A 20,327-nucleotide genomic window follows, 5' to 3' on the forward strand; every position below is an offset into this window, starting at 1 on the left:
GAAATCCACCAGAGTTTGGACAGCCATTAAAGAGTGAAAAATGTATAGTGATAGTTACGTAATTTATAGTGGAGTTACAACATTCGCTGCAACAGCTGAATAAGCTTCATGGGCAATTTCAATCTATTGAAAGCTATTTTTTGTGCTGCTGTCTGAATTCATCAAGAAATATTAATTGAGAAATGAGCTGGGAAGACCACTGTGCCATTCCAAGACCAAAAGCCCCAAGGCAGAGTAACTATTTTGTCTAATCTTCCATAACCACAAGTAGCATGCTCTTATGTTCCCTTCTGATGCCATCCAGGTCTATATAAATTTTTAGAGTTTTTCTTTAAAATTCCCATCTTGGTGTTTATGTGTCTGTGGATTTATACAGCTTTTCTGTTCTACCACGTTAATTTGTTAATTCTGAAACAAGAAAATTAGCCTGACGGTTCAGTATCTATTCATTCAGTCATTCAGTAAGTTCAATACATTTTTTATTCTGTATTGGAGAGATATAAGGCTTAGCAGCTCGTTAACTTGTTGTTAGTATCAGTTTATAATTCTATTCTGTATGGAACAGAAGTTAGGTCAATTTTAAGGAGGTGCTCAAACATTTTCACTTATAAGGGTAATGAAATGTAAAAGTTTCCGAAATAAATGTACTTGAAGAAAAAGGGTTTGTTTCTGAAGGAAAATTTGGGAATGCACATGAAAAATTATTGCACTAAAAGTTTGAATTTTTTGGAATACTCTTTATATCTTTGTATTGTCTAGTTGTTGCTTAACAAAATCCCATTAGTTGTTAGTTTAAAAGACAAAAACTCCCCAAGAGTCACGGACTGCGAGATAAATATAGTAAATGCTGACACAGGGACACAAATGCGAAGGTGACTGCTTTACATAACACACTATTATAGTCAGCCAGGTGTCACCCTAATGAAATGCAGCAGGGTGGGTAACAGTGGTGGGGGTAGGAAAAGGGGAAGATGTGTATGTTCTGCCACTAGTCACCATGATGAGCCCCATTCCAGGTCATAGGTTTAAAGTAGATACTGCTTTTGGTACGACAAAGCAGTAAAATCCATCACACATTCTCTTTTCCAAAAAAAACCATAAACCTAGGGTGATTTGACAACTTTCCACATTTGATCCATCAAATCAGACAATATCTTTTGAAGCAGTCCTACTTCTCACAATGAGGGCAGCTGTAGTGACGAATGAGAGTAGCTCTAAAGTCAGTGTGAATGTACATCTACATCCTCTCATCAGGGATCTTCAGGAGGCTTTGTTAATGGAGAGAACCCAGGCCAGCTCCAGCTCCATCAGGAAATATAAGGCAACTTACAGTTTCTCCTCCATCCTCATTGTCATCACAGCTCCCAAAATGTAGAAAACATTAACATTTCACACTTTCGTTTTAAAACACATATTGGTTGCAATATGATAACTGTGACGTTTATGGATTAAAGGGTCTCCACCAGAATTTTAAAACAGTTGCTATAAAAGTAAGTTCAGTTAATTTTTTTTACAGAGCGCCCTTCTCTAAAACAATGTGCTTTTTATTCAAGACTTGGCTGAAAAGGGCAGTGTGTATAGGGTGAAACCTGTGTGGATTGTTGCATGTTAATGAGGAGTGCATGGAAAGAGCTGGAAGTCATTGCAGTCACTTGTGATCTCCGTACATGTCATTGATCTCAGTGCTGAATCAACAGAATTTCCCATGTTTTTGTAGCATGTTGTGGAGGAAATGGAGGGGACCACGCAGCAAGCACATGTCACGGAGGTAAATGACTTACTAACAAAGACTCACAAAGGTGTCCTCAACTACACACGACCCTTTCCCTATATGTCATGGGAATTGTTCCATTGATATGGGTCTCGCAGTCATTTAAACCCATTTTCTGAAATGTGCTGAAATTTTTAAGGATTATTATTTGTGGACCACCTGAGTTGAGATGTTCTGAAAAAAGTAAATTGCTTGCAAAATTGTTCTAGGGACTTCATGATGTCTACTTTATTTGTAATGGGTCTTCGAATATCAAATAAAATAGCCCTCATTTTTTCATCTGCCATTCTTTAAATGCACACAATTCTCAGAAAAAAATGGCACCCTATGGCATAATCCAATCCTGCTCTGCTGTTATGCCTGGTCTGTGAAAGAGATGGACATGTATGTGACCTGGAAGCAGCTTATCTGTCTCTTGTCCATCTGTTGTATGTCACTTCTGTCTACAGTCCTCCATTATTAGGGCATTTATGAGGCGAACACTTGGCACTGTTCTTATGATACTGTAGACTTAGCTGAATGTAACAATTTAATCCACCTTGTCAACGCTAATGAACAATGAAAACCCTTAATAAACTTGTCAGTATACAATAATACAATTTTGGCAGTAATGTCTTGTGTTCAATATTGTTTCTTTAATGTTGGCTCTCATTAGAGGTACGTAGGATATTGATCCATTCATATCTTTTTGAGAAGTATTTTTAGGACTGGTAACATCAAGAACCATGTTCTTGGAATTCACGATGTTTAGGCATGATGGCTGAGATTATTTGTTCCAGTGCCCTACCTTTATGGACTGAAAGACTTCACTGCGATTAGATCTCTGATGTGTACTTTTCCATCTCTTAGTCGGCAGATTTACCTGCACGCAAGGTGAAGAAGAAGGTGAAGGTAGACACCTCCAAGTTCATGACTCCATATTTGGCGCACAGTCAGAAAATGCTGGATCTTTTTAGTAATGTAAGTAAAAATTTCTGTGTGACAGCATGCTTTGCATCCCAAGGCCAACCCTGAATCTGTATGTGCGTCCTAAACCCACACATTTTTTTTCCCCGGCTTGCAGAATAAGTACCGACAGAACTATGAAAAGACCAAAGGGCGCCCCTACACCATCACAACTGACACTCCAGAAATTCTGAGGATAAAGAAGGCCCAGCAGCAGCTCAGTGATGTATGTGATTTTAATAATGCCTTAAAGTTCATTTCATAACAGTAAAGAAAATGACTCATTTACATACTGTTAGGCATATTTCAGTGTTACCTGAAAAACTCTCTAGTTAAGGCTGTCATTAACTATCATTTATAATTTTTGGTTAACTTAAACTTTACTAGTTGCTGTTATAATTTTTTTCGTTTTAATTTTTCATAATTTTCAGGTAAAATACAAAATGGAGGGGATGAAGTCACAGACGATAAGCCACTATGATGGAACAGCTAAAGAGATTTCCCACGTGAAAAATGTTTCTGATCTACTCAGCAAAGTAAATTCCGTGCAACATCATCAAAATATTACTCACCAAGTATTCAGAAATGTATAGGTGATAATTAGATAAAACAATTATTGCTTCTTGGAGAGCTCTTTTTGATCAAGAATTGGCAATATCTTCTTTTTCTGATAATTTTAAGTAGGAAATAAACCATACATACATATCATTCAAAGAAAAGATAAAGATGAGTCATGCTCGGGGTGTTCCCTATAGGTACTGTATAGGCAGAAATGGGATGAAACCAAGGACCGGTACCAGCTGCCCCCAGATGCTCCAGAGCTTGTGCAAGCAGTGAAGAATGCAGCAAATTTAAGCAAGGTATTTGGGGAAAGAAACCACTTGACTAAACAGATCATGTAGTAACAATCTTACAATAATGATGCTACTTAGAATAGTTCAACATAAACAGCATAAATTAAAACTCACACACACACACACATTTTCAGAGCCGCTTGTCCCATACGGGGTCACGGGGGAACCGGAGCCTACCCGGCAACACAGGGCGTAAGGCCAGAGGGGGAAGGGACACACCCAGGACGGGACGCCAGTCCGTCGCAAGGCACCCCAAGCGGGACTCGAACCCCAGACCCACCGGACAGCAGGACTGTGGTCCAACCCACTGCGCCACCGCACCCCCTCTAAATTAAAACTGAATATTAAATTTTCACGCAGTGGGTTGGACCGCAGTCCTACTCTCCGGTGGGTCTGGGGTTCGAGTCCCGCTTGGGGTGCCTTGTGACGGACTGGCGTCCCGTCCTGGGTGTGTCCCCTCCCCCTTTGGCCTTACACCCTGTGTTACTGGGTAGGCTCTGGTTCCCCGTGACCCCATATGGGACAAGCGGTTCTGAAAATGTGTGTGTGTGTGTGTGTATTAAATTTTCATATTTGCTATGTGTGATGTGTGTTCACCTCTTACTGAGACAGTTTTCTTTCTGTCAGAAACTGTACACGGAGGCCTGGGAAGAGGAAAAGACCATGTTCTTGCCTTACAATGACAGTCCAGAGTTACGCAGAGTGGCAAAAGCACAAGAAGTCCTCAGTGATGTCAGTTCCTCCTCTCGTCTTTCCCCGACAAAAGAATTACTGTGTAGTGTGGCAAAGCTGAAACATTTCTATAGTGCTTCTGTGATGTCATCAGATCACAAAAAATGTTAATAGAGTGTTAATCAGTGACTGGCAAAGATTTCACTTACTCTACTTTGTAGAGCCCCCCCACTTCCTTCTACATTTATAAGATATACTTATTGTTTTCATTTCCCTGTGTGATGGCATGCCCAGCCAAATGTACCACACAGAGCATGTTACCTTTCTAACGCTAGAATGGCACTTAAATTAGTCATCCCCATTATTTTTGTAGCTGAAAATGAATCTGATGAACCTGTAGTGATTGAACATGTGTGCAGCTGAATGTGTAGTCATGGGAAATGTTGCAATCTGCTCTTTATTTATTGGAAGTCATGATGGAATAACATGTGGTTGTGCTGGCTCATTCAGGTCCAATACAAAAAGGGCCATGATGAGCGCAAGGCGAAGTACACATCTCTGGCAAATCCCCTGGAAGTTGAGCTGGCCAAGAAGGTGTTCTTACAGCGCAGTGATGTGAGTTCTCTACAAATGAATGGTTGAGCACACTGCTGAAACATAGCACTGGTGTTTCCTTCTCATGACAATTTGAACCCATCTGGAGAGCAGAGAGTCCTTCAGGCAATGATGTTGACCATCATCAGAGTAGATAACCCCTTTGATGTTGGCTTTGGAGTTGGGCGAACAAAGCGCCCCAGCAGTGGAGGTGAGGTCAGACCTCGGTTGAGGGAGGACCTGCTGTCACTCACCCATGATGGACAGTCTAAGCCGTTTCGAGGTCCAGCTCCTTGCCCAAGGACACCAGCCTAGGATAACCACCACCTGCTTCCAGATATAATAAGAAACTAAGAGCAGCTGCAAGTTACAGAATAGCTGTCAGATGACAAGGGACATTCCAAAATAACAATTTTACCCATTCTGAAATTTCCAGGAAATAATAGAGATGACACAGGTCACCATTAGAAAATCTTTGTCATTTAGAATTAGAATTAGAATTAGCACAATACACTTCTACGTTTGTCATTTGTCATTAGTGCCTGTTTGTCTTCTGCAGCTCAAGTACCATGAGGACTACAACAAGAAAGTCAAGGGCAAGTGGTGTGAAACACCATACTTTGATGTTGCCATTGCAAAGATGGCCATGGACAACCTTAGTGCTGTAAGTGGAGCCTTTAAATGGAATGGGTACATTTTATAAGTTGCAAAACATTTGTTGATATCCCATGTATAGTCATGCACTTGACCAAAATCTGACAATTTACCATTCAAGATACATAGGAAAAGATGCTATAGCCTGTGCGTATTTTTCAATGGCTGTACACAAGAACCCAGTCCAACCACCAACCCGAAGCCACAGAGAGCAACACCCAGCACAGCCAACAAACATCTTCATGACCTGAGAACAAGAAGCTTAACTGACTTCTACAACCCACCCACCAAACTAAAACTAATCCTACCAACCCAACCAACAAACCAAATCTAACCCACCAATAAATAACCAAACCAAGTCTAACCCATCAACACAAAACAACCATCAAACCACACCTATCAACGAAACACCTAAACCAAGCCTAACCCAAGAAAAAAACAGCCATCAAGCCATCCCACTAACAAAAAAAAAAACAACCATCAAACCATACCCACCAAAACCAAACCAACAAACTAACTCTCAACCACCAACAGAAACCAACCAAGTCTACTCCCAACAACACATGAAACCAACCATAAAACCAAACCAACAAATCAAGTCTAACATAACAATTCAAAACCATCAAACCATACCACCAACAAAACCAAGCCAACAAACCAAGCATAACAACCAACCATCAAACCAATTCCACCAAAGCCCAACCAACAAGCCTAACCGGCCAACACAAAAAACCCAACCATCACACCAAACCATCAAACCAATTTATACAGCTGGGTTATTTTTACTGGAGCAGTTTATGGGTAAGTACCTTGCTCAAAAGTAGTTGGGAAGATTTAAACCTGGAACACTCAGATCTGAAGGCAACAGCTTTAACCATTATGCTGTCAGCTGCTCCCTGGGTGAACACAAACCAACAAAATAACAGCAATAGTGTAGTTCACTGTGGGCAACCTAGGCATTGATTTTGGAGCACTGTTTCATTATTACCTATGCTGAGATAAAAACCTTATGTATGGTATTTACAGGTTCTGTTATTTCTGCAATGGATGTAAAGAATCCACATGTCTGTGCCTGTGCACAACAATATTGAGAAACAGGTAATTCACTTGTTTTTAGTACAACACAGCTTAAAACATCATGTTTTCTGTCCCTGTCCAGAGGAAGTACACTGCTGACTATGAAGATAAGAAAGATCATATTTACTTCATGCAGACAGAGACCCCAGAATATGATATGCAAAAGAAGGCAAGACAGGCTGCCAGTGATGTGAGTAGTGGGGATTGACTGGGGGTCCAAGTGGGGGCAACATTTGGGTGATATAGAGGCTCTAGGTGATTTTTTTTGGAAATAGTAGTAAATCCAGCATTTGTCCCAAAAGAGAGACCTAGCCATTCCAATCTGAGCTGACACTGAGGTGAGCATGGCAGCCTTACCCCTACACTGTAGCATGCTGGATCTGTACCATCGGTCTTTTAAAAAAGCTAAAGGGGCTGACCAGGTGTAGCAAAGGTAGGTCTTACATATATATTCAGTGGTTTGCAACATGTTTCCAACCTGGCTAATTATTGGCGATTGCAATGTAGAGTTTTTGAATACATTATGCACATTTGCAATATGATTATAGTGTTCACAGTTATAATGCAACATTCATAACAGATGGTTACTCCGGCAAGGAATTGTTGAGGGGTATTCTAGACATTTTTCAGTGATAGTCTTGTGTTATACGTTACTAAATGTCCTCCTGCTGACATTGGGGTGAAAGATTATAAATGTCCATTTGATAAACACTGTTTCTTCTGGAACATTCCTCCAGGTCAAGTACAAGAAGGAGTACGAGAAGACCAAATCAGTGTCTGATTACAACATTCTCCCTGCGACAGAGAACCCAGTGCTGAGACAGCTGAGATACGCTGGGACCATTCTCAGTGATGTCTGTGTTTGCATGACTCTCTCATTATGTTATTTTATGCTATATTAACTATTTTGCAAATCTGAGTCCTCTGTGTTAAAGTTTAAGGTATTTAGTGTAAAGTACACATTTGATCTGATCATTACTAAAATTTACCTTTATTGTACATTAATTTTATTAATGTTATCATGTCACATTTTGCTTTTTCTATAGAAAGTGTACAAAGGAAACTATGAAAAATCAAAGAGGTCAAGTATCAATTACTGCGACACTCCAAAGTTTAAGATGGACAGTGTGATGAAGAAATTCAGTGATGTGAGTGTATTGACAGAACGGCCAGATGTAAAATACATAAGCGGACATCATGCTTCTGCTATAGAACCCAGTTCTTGCTCTCCCTACAGGTGCATTATAAGGAAAAATATGAAAATGATGTAAAAGGACATTACATTGGCAGCTTTGAAGATATCGGTACGCTTCACTGCAAGCAGGTTGAGGAGATGAAGGGAGATGTAAGTGTCCTGATGTGGTTCCTGATTTCACAAAACAACAGGTCAGATGGCAAAGAGGCGGGAAACTAAGTGAGCTGAACACATGTGTAATGTGAACTTAGTGTGCTGTCAACTGAGCACAGCATATTTTCAGAAATCATTGTTCAGTGTGAATGTTTTGATGCACACCTTAATATATGTATGTTGTACAGTTTTTTTCGTCAGTAAAAATCAACCTTTTATAAATGAACCATAGTTAGTGTGACCAATTTATATACATATTTTATTATATGACAATTTCCAACAAAGTAAGGAGAAGCAGAATGGAGCAAAGGTCACCTTTTTATTAATATATTTTTTTTTAATCTGTTTCAGAAAAACTACAAAGCTGATTATGAGGACATCAAGACAAGGTGTTTTTTTCCACAGACTATAACACCTGAATATGAAGCCATATCAAAACTACAGCAATGTAGGGATGTGAGTACAATTCTATTAAATTTCACACTGGCCTAGAAATCCTTCTGCAGTTTTCTTCTTATAAACCTTTGGTACAAACATACTATAGGTGGCTGACGATAGGACAGAATAGTTTCCTGGGGTAACAGTTGTAATACTGAGTTTGCAGTTCATCACTTAGGATAGCAATATCATGATAATTTGGAGGATTTCAATAAGTTTTAAAGATGTTAGTAGATGTTAAACGTGAAATCATTCTGTTCTTAATTCCGCTGCAATCCTTCAGTCTTGTGCCCTCTTTTTTATTAACTAATTAATTATTTTTTAATTCTTAATAACATAATAGCATTTTGCAGCTGTGGCCTGTGCTCATATTTCTCAATTCTTTGGATTCTTTTCTTCACATATCTTGTATGGAGGATCCTAGTGATAAATTACAGCTATAATTGGATCTGAATGAGAACTTATAGGTACCTAGTTTTTTGGACAATGGATTTGGACAATGGGAGTTGGCCACTTCTGAGAAATACTGTAATTTTCTACCTTTGACTTATACTCTCAATTTTCCCCGTGTTACTCTGTGTTCATGCCTTTGTTTCTGTATATCACTGTGACCCAGTGTTGCTGTTGCAATTAAAAAAAAATCTGGTATGTTTCCTCATGTCACACACACTGAAACTGCTTGTCCCAAGCGGGGTCGCGGTAAACCAGAGCCTAACCTGGCAACACAGTGTGCAAGGGGACACGCCCAGGACAGGATGCCAGGCTGTTGCAAGGCACCCTGAGCAGGACTCAAACTCCAGAGCCACCACAGAGCAGGCCCTGGCCAAACCCGCTATGCCACCGCACCCCCTTACTGCCTCGTTTCATTTGATGTCAATAGTTCTATAAAGTAATCATTTAATTTTCTTAAACATTTGCTTTGTAACTACGTCAACTTTTTGTTTTTACTCTCACGAACTTTGTCAATGAGTGGTTCCCTCTGGGTTTGTTTTTGCAGAAAGTGTACAGGCAGCATCCAGACATGGTGAAGTTCACTCAAGTGACCGATTCCCCAGTTCAAGTACAAGCTGCCATCAACGCCAGACAGCTCAGTGATGTATGTGTTCAGACATCTGTCCTACTATGTGCTCCCAAGTGGACACAGACACATTCCTGATAAGTGCTTAATTGTCCATGGGATTATTATATTATTATTGTTACCCCATGGCCACCATGGAAGCCCTTTTACAGACTAAAGATGCTGGGATATTATTAGAGACATGGGGTCTGTTGGCTAAAAATGCAGCCCTCCAGACTGGAAGCAATTGCTAATTGAAGGCCTCGAAAGAACACATAGCCATCACTGCCATCTAGCGAGGCTGAAATGATCCTTCAAACTGAACACTGACAGTACAGAGTGTAGGAGTACAAGTTGTGTACAGTGTTGCGCTAATGTTTGGTTACTGGCTTGCAGCTGAATTATAAGTCAAAATACGAACAAGAAAAATTCAAGTGTTCTCTGCCGCCCGACTACCCGTTCTTCATTCAGTCCCGAGTGAACGCCTACAACCTTAGTGATGTGAGTATCACCCCTGTTGTGTGAAAAAAGTGGAATCAGTGACAGACAGGAGAAATGTGACACCGTTGTCATATTTCTACCTGCAGTACATGAGGCATTCACTGTAATGTTCATAATTCAAGTGTTTGTGTTCTTTTGTGTAACACCAGAATTGCTACAAGTATGACTGGGAGAAAACAAAAGCAAAAAAATTTGAGATCAAGGCAGACGCTCTTCCCATTCTTGCGGCACGTGTTCACACCAATATAGTTAGTGATGTAAGTATCATCTTCCAGACCATGTAGGCATCAAAACTATTTCCTAGCGCATGAACTGTAAAAGCTGAAGATCTGCTGCATTTTTGTGTTTTAGAAAAAAATAGAATTCTGATATCATAATAGTAGCTTTATTTTTATTTTACTTTTAACATTAATTAGTTTTTTTCTCAAATTTTCGGCACAAGTACAAATTTATGCCCTTGTGTGTGAAGGCTCCTCAATGACTCCATCCAGAGAATAGAGCCTGCAGTGCAGCTGTGATGCATGCATAGACTGAAGATGGATGGATGACAAGCATAATACTTTATTCCCTTCCTTCGTTAGGTTAAGTACAAAAAAGACTTTGACAAAAATAAAGGACAGATGATCGGAGCCCTAAGTGTTGACGACGACCCCAAGATTTTGCATTCTCTCCATGTTGCTAAAATGCAGAGTGACGTAAGTTTTTTACTCTGAGCTTTTACAGTATGACTTACGTACAGTTTGCACACCTTGCACACACTGCAAGTGAAAGAGTGAGTTAAAGAAATTGTTGAACAGATATGACAACAGAGGGTCCAGTGGGTTCATTCGAACCCTGGGATCTATGATTTATTTAGCGTGTGGCATGTCGAACTGTGCACCAGAAGCCGTGGTGATTCAGGCATGCTTTCTGTTTTTGCAGCGTGAGTACAGGAAAGGCTATGAGAAGATGAAGACCAAATATCATGCTCCTCTGGACATGATGGCAGTGTCTCAAGCAAAAAAGTCACAAGCCATAGCCAGCAATTCAGGCTACAAGAAGCTCATTCACCAGTACGACCTGCCTAGTGACAGCGTTGCCCTGGACCTGGCCAAGAGGGCTAACATCCTGCAAAGTGAGGTATGGAGGAGCTATGAAAACTGTGGTAAGACTCTGTACTTTGTATAGCAGTGGTGTAATATTAGCAGGAACACGAGACTCTAACCAGGTAATTTTCAGAAAATTGTTTTATTGAAAAGTTCAGTCAATGGTTTTAAATGCCAGTGTAAATGGCAATTTTTTGTCACTCTTGTTTGCGAAGGGGATGTACAGTATATGCCGTCAAATATCTTTGAATACAGCTGGTAGGGGAAAATAATGAAAATGTCTAATTTTTCCTTGAGGCACATTTGAAAAGTACTTAAAATATTATTTCTTGTCCTAGAATGACTACAGGTCTGAGTACAACTGCTACACCAAAGGTACACCATGGCTGACTTTTGGTTCAATGGACATGGAAAAAGCCTTGAAAGCTAGTGACATCCTGAATGAGGTGCTTCTGTGTGACAGCGCTTTCATCAGTGTGAAACAATGTATCTTTGTCATGCATAAATAATATTTATTAGTTTATTTGTTTCTTTGCCCTTCTACCTTTGTTCAGCGCTCTGTGTCACAGTGTGAGAAGAGTGTTCTATAAAAATAAATTGAATTGAAATCGAATTGAATGAAACTGATCACGGCAAGGAAAGAGTTAAACGTCAGATATTACAATCCCCACCCATAATACATGTACTAAACGTATTTGTTTTCAATAGAAAAAGTATAGACAACCTCCAGACACCATCCCTTTCACTGCCATCGATGATCATCCCACCATGGTGCAAGCTAAACTTAACCAGATCCAAAGGAGTGAGGTCAGTTTATTTTCAGTGTCCTTAAACAAACAGTGGGAATAAACAAAAGGATTAAGTGCCAGCAGAAGATGCTACAGGTCATAATGGCTCTTCCAAAACCCTTGGGACCAGATGTATTTTGGAATTCAGAATTTTTCGGATTTTTGATATATGGTGCATTTATTGCATATTGCATAACACTCCCAGGGGTGTCTAGGGCAGCATCTTGTAATGAAACACATGAATATTCACACTAAGTGGGATAAATAATGATTATTAAAAGTATTACAGTTTACAATATTAAAAAAAAAAAAAAACTTTTTTTCAGAATTTTTTGGATTTTGGAATTGGGGATAAGGGATTATGCACCTGTACTAAATAGGTTTTAGTCAATCCCTCACTGAATGTTTGTGGGAACTCAAATTGTACATGCTGAAGAAAGCTGGTTTTTTGATTTGATTTGATCATTCTATACTAAAGTATTTTTAATGACTCCTTTCTAATCTCTTTGTTGCCTGCTGCACTATTTACTCTCTAGCTGAACTACAAGAAAGGTCTAGATGATGTGCTACGGAAGTACTCTTTACCACCGGATGTGCCACAGTTTATCCAGGCTAAATGCAATGCCTTCCACCTCAGCAATGTGGGTCATTGCTACATTTTTTTCTTCATTATTATTATTAAATAAAATGTGTAGGTGTGTGAATTTAAAAGCAAAATGTGTTTTTTATGGAATTTATATGGATTTAAATTTTGTAATTTAGAAATATTACAAGCTTGGGTTGGAAGAGCTGATTTCTAAGGGTTATGACCTCAGGATGGATGCCATTCCTATCCTTGCCGCTAAGACTGCACGACTCGCAGCCAGTGATGTAAGTCCCATCATTGTGAACCAAAGTCAAGACCCTATTCCCATGAGGTCTGTACACCAGCCACTTAGAAAGGCAGACCAATGTATGAGTTTAGTCTGAGGAATGATGGCCTGATGAACCTGTATGTATGGTGGCAGTCCTGAATATGCACACAGAATTTGCAAGAACAGACAACAGATGATGACAGATCAGCAGACTAGATGCTCATTGAAACGGATTCTTTTACACACCTTTTTCCATATTTATAGCATAAATCTCCTGCCTTTGTTGGCTTTGTTGACATGATTTGTTTCCCACACTATTTCAGATTTATGTAAAATGAGTAATAATGTAATTATAACCTATGTGATACAATATCTAACGCTCTAATATACAGAAATGTTTGTGTATTTCGGTTTAATTTTCCAGAATGAAAATTCTGAATAATTTTTTTTCTCTTTAATTTTCTATGTAGAAATAGTTATTTTTAAGCACTTTAAAGTGCCTTCTGAGTCCTTACATTGTTGTATTATTTAATAATTATAAAAGCTGTGTGTTGAACATATCCCTGCAGTATCAGTACAAGAAGAAACACCAGAAAGCAAAAGGCCACCACGTTGGCTTCCGCAGCCTCCGGGATGACCCCCTGCTGGTGCACTATATGAATGTGGCCAAGATGCAGAGTGACAAGAACTACAAGAAGGAATACCATAAGGCTAAGCTCAAATATAGCAGCCCGGTGGACATGCTCAGTGTAGTGCAGGCCAAGCAAGCCTCAGCCGTCACCACCAACATTGGCTACAAAAAGCCACAGCACCGCTACACCCTCCCACCTGATGCCTTGAACGTGGAGCTGGCTCGCACCTTGAATGTTACCATTAGCGATGTATGTTGGATCTTATCATAGCTCCTTTTAAAAAAATGAGAGCCAGGACTTGAAAAATGCTCAGCTCTTACCTTTATGTCTTTCTTCACCTGGCAGAATAAGTATAAATCAGATTATGAGAACTACATGAAAGGAACTGGATGGGTCCCCATAGGTTCACTGGATGTGGAGAAAGTGAAGAGGGCTGGAAAGGCTCTGGATGAAAAGAATTATCGTCAGTCTCCTGACACCATCAGGTTCACCTGCATTCCGGACTCGCCAGTCATGCTTCAAGCCAAGATCAATGCCCAGCAGCTGAGCGATGTGAGCTCCACTTGTATCTTTATTCCACTTAAACTGTTATGGACACTGGCGATGTTCATCCCGTTTGCTAATTATCTCACACAGATAGAAAACAGTAGAATAAAGACAAGAATGGCACAAATTTGGCTATGTGGCACCCCAATTTTAATGCTGGTTGTTCTAAAAATGTAGATTCTAAGTATACCAGCTCTTTGTATTCCATGTAATGTTTTTGAATTTAAGGTCTATAACACTGTGGGGTTTTTGGTCTTTCAGAGGGTGTACAAGGCGAGCGGAGAGAAGTACTTGCATACCTACAGCCTTCCTTTAGATACTCCTCAGCTGTTACAGGCTAAGTACAATGCAGTCAACTTCAGCCCGGTAAATATTCAAATTAAATGCCACTGGGTGTGACTGACAAAGTCAATGCAGCAGTGTTAAACATTCTAAGAAAAAAAATTATTTCCTTGTTTAGTTGATCACTGAGCTTGGCATCTTTGGCGTGAAATTTTTTTCATCAATTAAGTAAGAGTGTTAAAATGTAAAAAAAATTAAAAAAGATAGCAGGAACTTGACCAATTAGAGGAACTGACTTGTAGACAGCATCCAAATTCACGTGTTGATTCACTAAATTATGCCTGGAGAACCAGGCTTTCAGAATTTCCTTACACCATCAGTAGCCAGATCAGGCCAGAACCTGCATGTTTTCTCCAACAAAGTTGTGCAGTGTCTTCTTCATGAACTGAATGAGTGACAGTGGATTGTGTCTCCTTATAGCCAGCTGATGTTCACGTAACCTTCTTAAACATTTCTTTGCCAGTGTGTCCTACACAGTCGTACTCAGATTTCCCACACTGTGCTGTATCGTGTACATTTCGCTTTCTGAGGTCCCACAAAATACCGAAAATTTCTAAGCTCTGTAATCAAGTAAACTTCAACCTCTAATACTCGAAGTACCAGTCTATCTCTATCTCTAATTCTTATTCTGATATAATTGTGTTTTTTCTTTGTGATGTGGATGTTTTGATTTTTATGTGACCTTAGTTGTGATTAGTTTAGCACCTTCAGTATTTACTGAGCATCTACTGCAATTTAATTTGTAAACTTTTTGTTTTGTAGAATTTTTATACCTATGCTCATAAGCAAGATCTTCTCAAAGGTCACCAAATGAAAGAAGATGCGATTCCAATTGTTGCTGCAAAGTCTTCAAGAGATATTGCCAGTAATGTAGGTATTAACTGTTTCAGCTTTGATTCAGTGAAATTGCCCACATTAATGTTCAGTTTATTAAACTTACTGTGCTTCTTTTTAACAGTACAAGTACAAGCAGGCTTTTGAAAAGGCAAAAGGCCACCACGTTGGCTTCCGCAGCCTCCGGGATGACCCCCTGCTGGTGCACTATATGAATGTGGCCAAGATGCAGAGTGACAAGAACTACAAGAAGGAGTACCATAAGGCTAAGCTCAAATATAGCAGCCCGGTGGACATGCTCAGTGTAGTGCAGGCCAAGCAAGCCTCAGCCGTCACCACCAACATTGGCTACAAAAAGCCACAGCACCGCTACACCCTCCCACCTGATGCCTTGAACGTGGAGCTGGCTCGCACCTTGAATGTTACCATTAGCGATGTATGTTGGATCTTATCATAGCTCCTTTTAAAAAAATGAGAGCAAGGACTTGAAAAATGCTCAGCTCTTACCTTTATGTCTTTCTTCACCTGACAGAATAAGTATAAATCAGATTATGAGAACTACATGAAAGGAACTGGATGGGTCCCCATAGGTTCACTGGATGTGGAGAAAGTGAAGAGGGCTGGAAAGGCTCTGGATGAAAAGAATTATCGTCAGTCTCCTGACACCATCAGGTTCACCTGCATTCCGGACTCGCCAGTCATGCTTCAAGCCAAGATCAATGCCCAGCAGCTGAGCGATGTGAGCTCCACTTGTATCTTTATTCCACTTAAACTGTTATGGACACTGGCGATGTTCATCCCGTTTGCTAATTATCTCACACAGATAGAAAACAGTAGAATAAAGACAAGAATGGTACAAATTTGGCTATGTGGCACCCCAATTTTAATGCTGGTTGTTCTAAAAATGTAGATTCTAAGTATACCAGCTCTTTGTATTCCATGTAATGTTTTTGAATTTAAGGTCTATAACACTGTGGGGTTTTTGGTCTTTCAGAGGGTGTACAAGGCGAGCGGAGAGAAGTACTTGCATACCTACAGCCTTCCTTTAGATACTCCTCAGCTGTTACAGGCTAAGTACAATGCAGTCAACTTCAGCCCGGTAAATATTCAAATTAAATGCCACTGGGTGTGACTGACAAAGTCAATGCAGCAGTGTTTAACATTCTAAGAAAAAAAATTATTTCCTCGTTTAGTTGATCACTGAGCTTGGCATCTTTGGCGTGAAATTTTTTTCATCAATTAAGTAAGAGTGTTAAAATGTAAAAAAAATTAAAAAAGATAGCAGGAACTTGACCAATTAGAGGAACTGACTTGTAGACAGCATCCAAATTCACGTGTTGATTCACTAAATTATGCCTGGAGAACCAGCAGTCGTACTCAGATTTCCCACACTGTGCTCTATCGTGTACATTCCCCTTTCTGAGGTCCCACAAAATACCGAAAATTTCTAAGCTCTGTAATCAAGTAAACTTCAACCTCTAATACTCGAAGTACCAGTCTATCTCTATCTCTAATTCTTATTCTGATATAATTGTGTTTTTTCTTTGTGATGTGGATGTTTTGATTTTTATGTGACCTTAGTTGTGATTAGTTTAGCACCTTCAGTATTTACTGAGCATCTACTGCAATTTAATTTGTAAACTTTTTGTTTTGTAGAATTTTTATACCTATGCTCATAAGCAAGATCTTCTCAAAGGTCACCAAATGAAAGAAGATGCGATTCCAATTGTTGCTGCAAAGTCTTCAAGAGATATTGCCAGTAATGTAGGTATTAACTGTTTCAGCTTTGATTCAGTGAAATTGCCCACATTAATGTTCAGTTTATTAAACTTACTGTGCTTCTTTTTAACAGTACAAGTACAAGCAGGCTTTTGAAAAGGCAAAAGGCCACCACGTTGGCTTCCGCAGCCTCCGGGATGACCCCCTGCTGGTGCACTATATGAATGTGGCCAAGATGCAGAGTGACAAGAACTACAAGAAGGAATACCATAAGGCTAAGCTCAAATATAGCAGCCCGGTGGACATGCTCAGTGTAGTGCAGGCCAAGCAAGCCTCAGCCGTCACCACCAACATTGGCTACAAAAAGCCACAGCACCGCTACACCCTCCCACCTGACGCCATGGACCTGGAGCTGGCTCGCACCGTGATGGAAATACAGAGTGATGTAATGGTCTAATGCCTCACTCTTTTTTATTTTACGCACAAATCCACATTATTTTAATTGAAATGAGTTTAGGGCAATTTGTTAAACAGCTTTCATGCAATGAAACAAATAAGACTAGAGTCAAGGTCTCTGTGCTTTTTTGTTGACTTACAGAATGCTTACAAGGCTGATTACAGCAGCACATTCAGGGGTGCTGGCTGGGTACCCATTGGCTCTTTGAATATGGAGAAAGTCAAGGCAGCTGGCAAAGCTCTGGATGAGAAGTCCTACAGACAGCACCCCAGCAACCTCAAGTTCACCAGCCCATTGGACTCCATGGACATGACCCTAGCAATGAGCAACACTAAGCAGCTCAATGAAGTAAGCTACCTGTGAGGTGCCCCTTAGGGTACCATGTATATACCCCCCACATCAGTGTGTTTCACCTATAGTGTATCAGGCACTTGGTTTTTGTTCCAGCTTATGACTTATTTTTTGTTGAGTTGTTAACTAAATGTGATCTAAGTTTCAAAAATTAATCCAAACACAGCACTGCTATGTACAATATTAAAGTGTAATCAACCAAATATTTACTGAAGTTTTCAGTGATGCCTACTATTTTTCTCCAGGTTGCATACAAGGCCTCTGGGGAGAAATTTAAACATACCTACAACCTGCCAGTTGACAGCCCAGAGTTCATCCAAGCCAAATTCAATGCTCTAAGCTTAAGCGAGGTCAGTTCATGGACAATAACCATAAAAGTGCAGTGTGTATTCCTTTTTACTAAACATAAACCAATGGCTTCACATTTGGTCATGTATTTTTACTGTTGAAAATCACCTTGTAATCATCCCCACTTCATCGGTTTTGTAATTAAGATTTTTTTTTAAAGCAGGTGCATACTTCCTCTAATTTTTGACAATGCACTTGGTGTTTCTGAAAGGTTCACTACAGACATAAGTGGATTGACGACATTGCTAAAGGACACAATATGAAGACAGATGCAATTCCTTTTGTGTCAGCAAAGCGGGGAAGACACATTGCCAGCAATGTAAGTACCATTTATTAATGTTATTTCATTAAAATACTAATTATTTTCAAACCATTCCACTTGCTGTGATGTCAAGTCAGTGTTGGCCTTCCACTGTTCTCTACATGGTATGCACATGGTAAGAAACAAACGCCTGACATAATGTCATTCATTTCCTTATCCAACACACACATATTTTCTGGACCATTTGTCCCATACGGGGTCGTGGGGAACCGGAGCCTACCCGGCAACTCAGGGCATAGGGCCAGAGGAGAAGGGGACACACCCAGGATGGGATGCCAGTCTGCCGCAGGGCACCCCAAGAGGGACTCGAACCCCAGACCCACCAGAGAGCAGGACCCGGTCCAACCCACTGCGCCACCGCACCCCCTTATCCAACATTAAAACACAAATATTTGAATATTAATTATCTTGATACATTGATTTGATTTGATTTGATTTGATTACATCTGATATATTTTTATTCATGTGCTATTTAGTTGATGCTTTTATCTGCAGGGACATAATGTATTTGACTCATTTATAGAAGCTGGACTAAATCAGGGTAAAAACCTTGCTCAAGGATACTGCAGAAATAAGAGGCAGTGGGGCTTCAGCTGACAATGTTAAGCTTAAAATTCCATGTCCTTTACCACTACCCTACCTGATGCACCATTGCAATGCGATATAATGTACATTTACACAACATTTCTGTCTGTAACTTCAGTACCAGTACAAGAAAGACTTTGAGAAAGCAAGAGGCCACCATGTGGGCTTCCGCAGCCTCCAGGATGACCCCTTGCTGGTACACTACATGAACGTAGCTAAGATGCAGAGTGAGAAGAACTATAAGAAGGATTACCACAAGGCCAAGCTGAAGTACAGCAGTCCAGTGGACATGCTCAGTGTAGTGCAGGCCAAGCAGGCCTCAGCCATCACTACCAACATTGGCTACAAAAAGCTGCAGCACCGTTACACCCTCCAACCTGATGCCATGGACCTGGAACTGGCTCGTAGCTTGAACACCATTGTGAGCAATGTGAGTAACACTTTTATTCAGCATAAATGCATTTACTGCATTGTTACATCTTTAGTAGATTTTGATATCATCCTTCCCCCACACAATGAAAATGAAAATATGTACAAATATAGGGACATAGTGATCATGATCCTCAGCTTGCCCCTCCAGAGCTCTCAGAAACATACTGTCTTTTGGATTGTTTCATGTATGCATTCCTTACCAGCATACCAGTTAAACATGTTACATTTGGGAAGTGACATTATGATCACTGTAAATTATGTGTAGGCCCTTTCATTATCTTTGTAAAAGAAAAAGGTATCGAATGAAATGAGCTATTCAGCATGTGAGGAACCTTACTGTCTGCTTTATAAAATTGTGGAACTTCATTAACTTAACTGTATACCATGAGAAACTAATGAAAAGGGCCATGCTTTTATTTTATCTGTAGAATGACTACAGGAGTGACTACAAAAATTACATCAAAGGAACTGGATGGGTTCCTATAGGATCATTAGCAGCTGAAACTGCAAGGGTCGGTACTGAGATACAGAGTGACAAGAAGTACCGCACTCACCCCTCCAAATTTCAGTTCAAGAAACTAATGGACTCCATGGATTTGGTCCTTGCAACTGCCAACAATCAGATAATGAATCAGGTATGCTTTGCCCAAAATTAATTAATGAAATATTTCTCATATTTAATGTTGGTGAATGAAATTGAATGGAATTTTTCTTTCTTGTTGCAGAAAGCATACACAGAAGCTTGGAATAAAGACAAACTCAAGGTCCACATAATGCCGGACAGTCCTGAAATAATTCAAGCGAAGGTCAACCAGCTCAATATGAGTGAGGTAAAATCCTACAGTCGTATGACAGCAATTATTAAACAATTTGAAAACAGTTTAAGCTTTCTTGTATATTTCTGAGTTTCAGCATAATAACTATAAACATGCATATCTGTTTTACTTCAGTAGTCTGCTTGTTTTCATCATGCTAACATACTGTTAGAAAGCCCAGCAGGCCCTTAAAAGATTTTTTTTTACAAGCATCAGCTGTTGTCACTTCCTTGTATGAATAACTCAAATGTGAAATGAAATCTACAGCACAATATAATTCTCAATAACTGCAACTCTTCACCACTA

At 39.9% G+C, this 20,327-nt stretch overlaps 1 protein-coding gene across 1 annotated transcript in view; it reads left to right on the forward strand.

Moving 5' to 3' along the window:
- Positions 1–20,327, forward strand: part of LOC108936406 (nebulin-like) — a 77,522-nt gene that overhangs the window by 381 nt on the left and 56,814 nt on the right. The window contains 37 exon segments of the mRNA XM_029248570.1: positions 1,718–1,768; positions 2,621–2,731; positions 2,835–2,942; positions 3,148–3,252; positions 3,472–3,576; positions 4,198–4,302; positions 4,753–4,857; positions 5,396–5,500; positions 6,650–6,757; positions 7,305–7,421; positions 7,614–7,715; positions 7,805–7,912; positions 8,267–8,371; positions 9,351–9,449; positions 9,807–9,911; positions 10,061–10,168; positions 10,493–10,606; positions 10,833–11,030; positions 11,335–11,442; positions 11,705–11,803; positions 12,321–12,425; positions 12,547–12,654; positions 13,208–13,519; positions 13,616–13,822; positions 14,078–14,209; positions 14,945–15,028; positions 15,117–15,428; positions 15,525–15,731; positions 15,987–16,091; positions 16,649–16,756; positions 16,845–17,156; positions 17,310–17,516; positions 17,765–17,869; positions 18,079–18,186; positions 18,893–19,204; positions 19,635–19,841; positions 19,932–20,036. Of these exon segments, the coding sequence (XP_029104403.1) occupies positions 1,718–1,768; positions 2,621–2,731; positions 2,835–2,942; positions 3,148–3,252; positions 3,472–3,576; positions 4,198–4,302; positions 4,753–4,857; positions 5,396–5,500; positions 6,650–6,757; positions 7,305–7,421; positions 7,614–7,715; positions 7,805–7,912; positions 8,267–8,371; positions 9,351–9,449; positions 9,807–9,911; positions 10,061–10,168; positions 10,493–10,606; positions 10,833–11,030; positions 11,335–11,442; positions 11,705–11,803; positions 12,321–12,425; positions 12,547–12,654; positions 13,208–13,519; positions 13,616–13,822; positions 14,078–14,209; positions 14,945–15,028; positions 15,117–15,428; positions 15,525–15,731; positions 15,987–16,091; positions 16,649–16,756; positions 16,845–17,156; positions 17,310–17,516; positions 17,765–17,869; positions 18,079–18,186; positions 18,893–19,204; positions 19,635–19,841; positions 19,932–20,036 (5,202 nt within the window).

Source organism: Scleropages formosus, chromosome 24, assembly GCF_900964775.1.
Source record: "Scleropages formosus chromosome 24, fSclFor1.1, whole genome shotgun sequence".
Classification (NCBI taxonomy): domain Eukaryota; kingdom Metazoa; phylum Chordata; class Actinopteri; order Osteoglossiformes; family Osteoglossidae; genus Scleropages; species Scleropages formosus.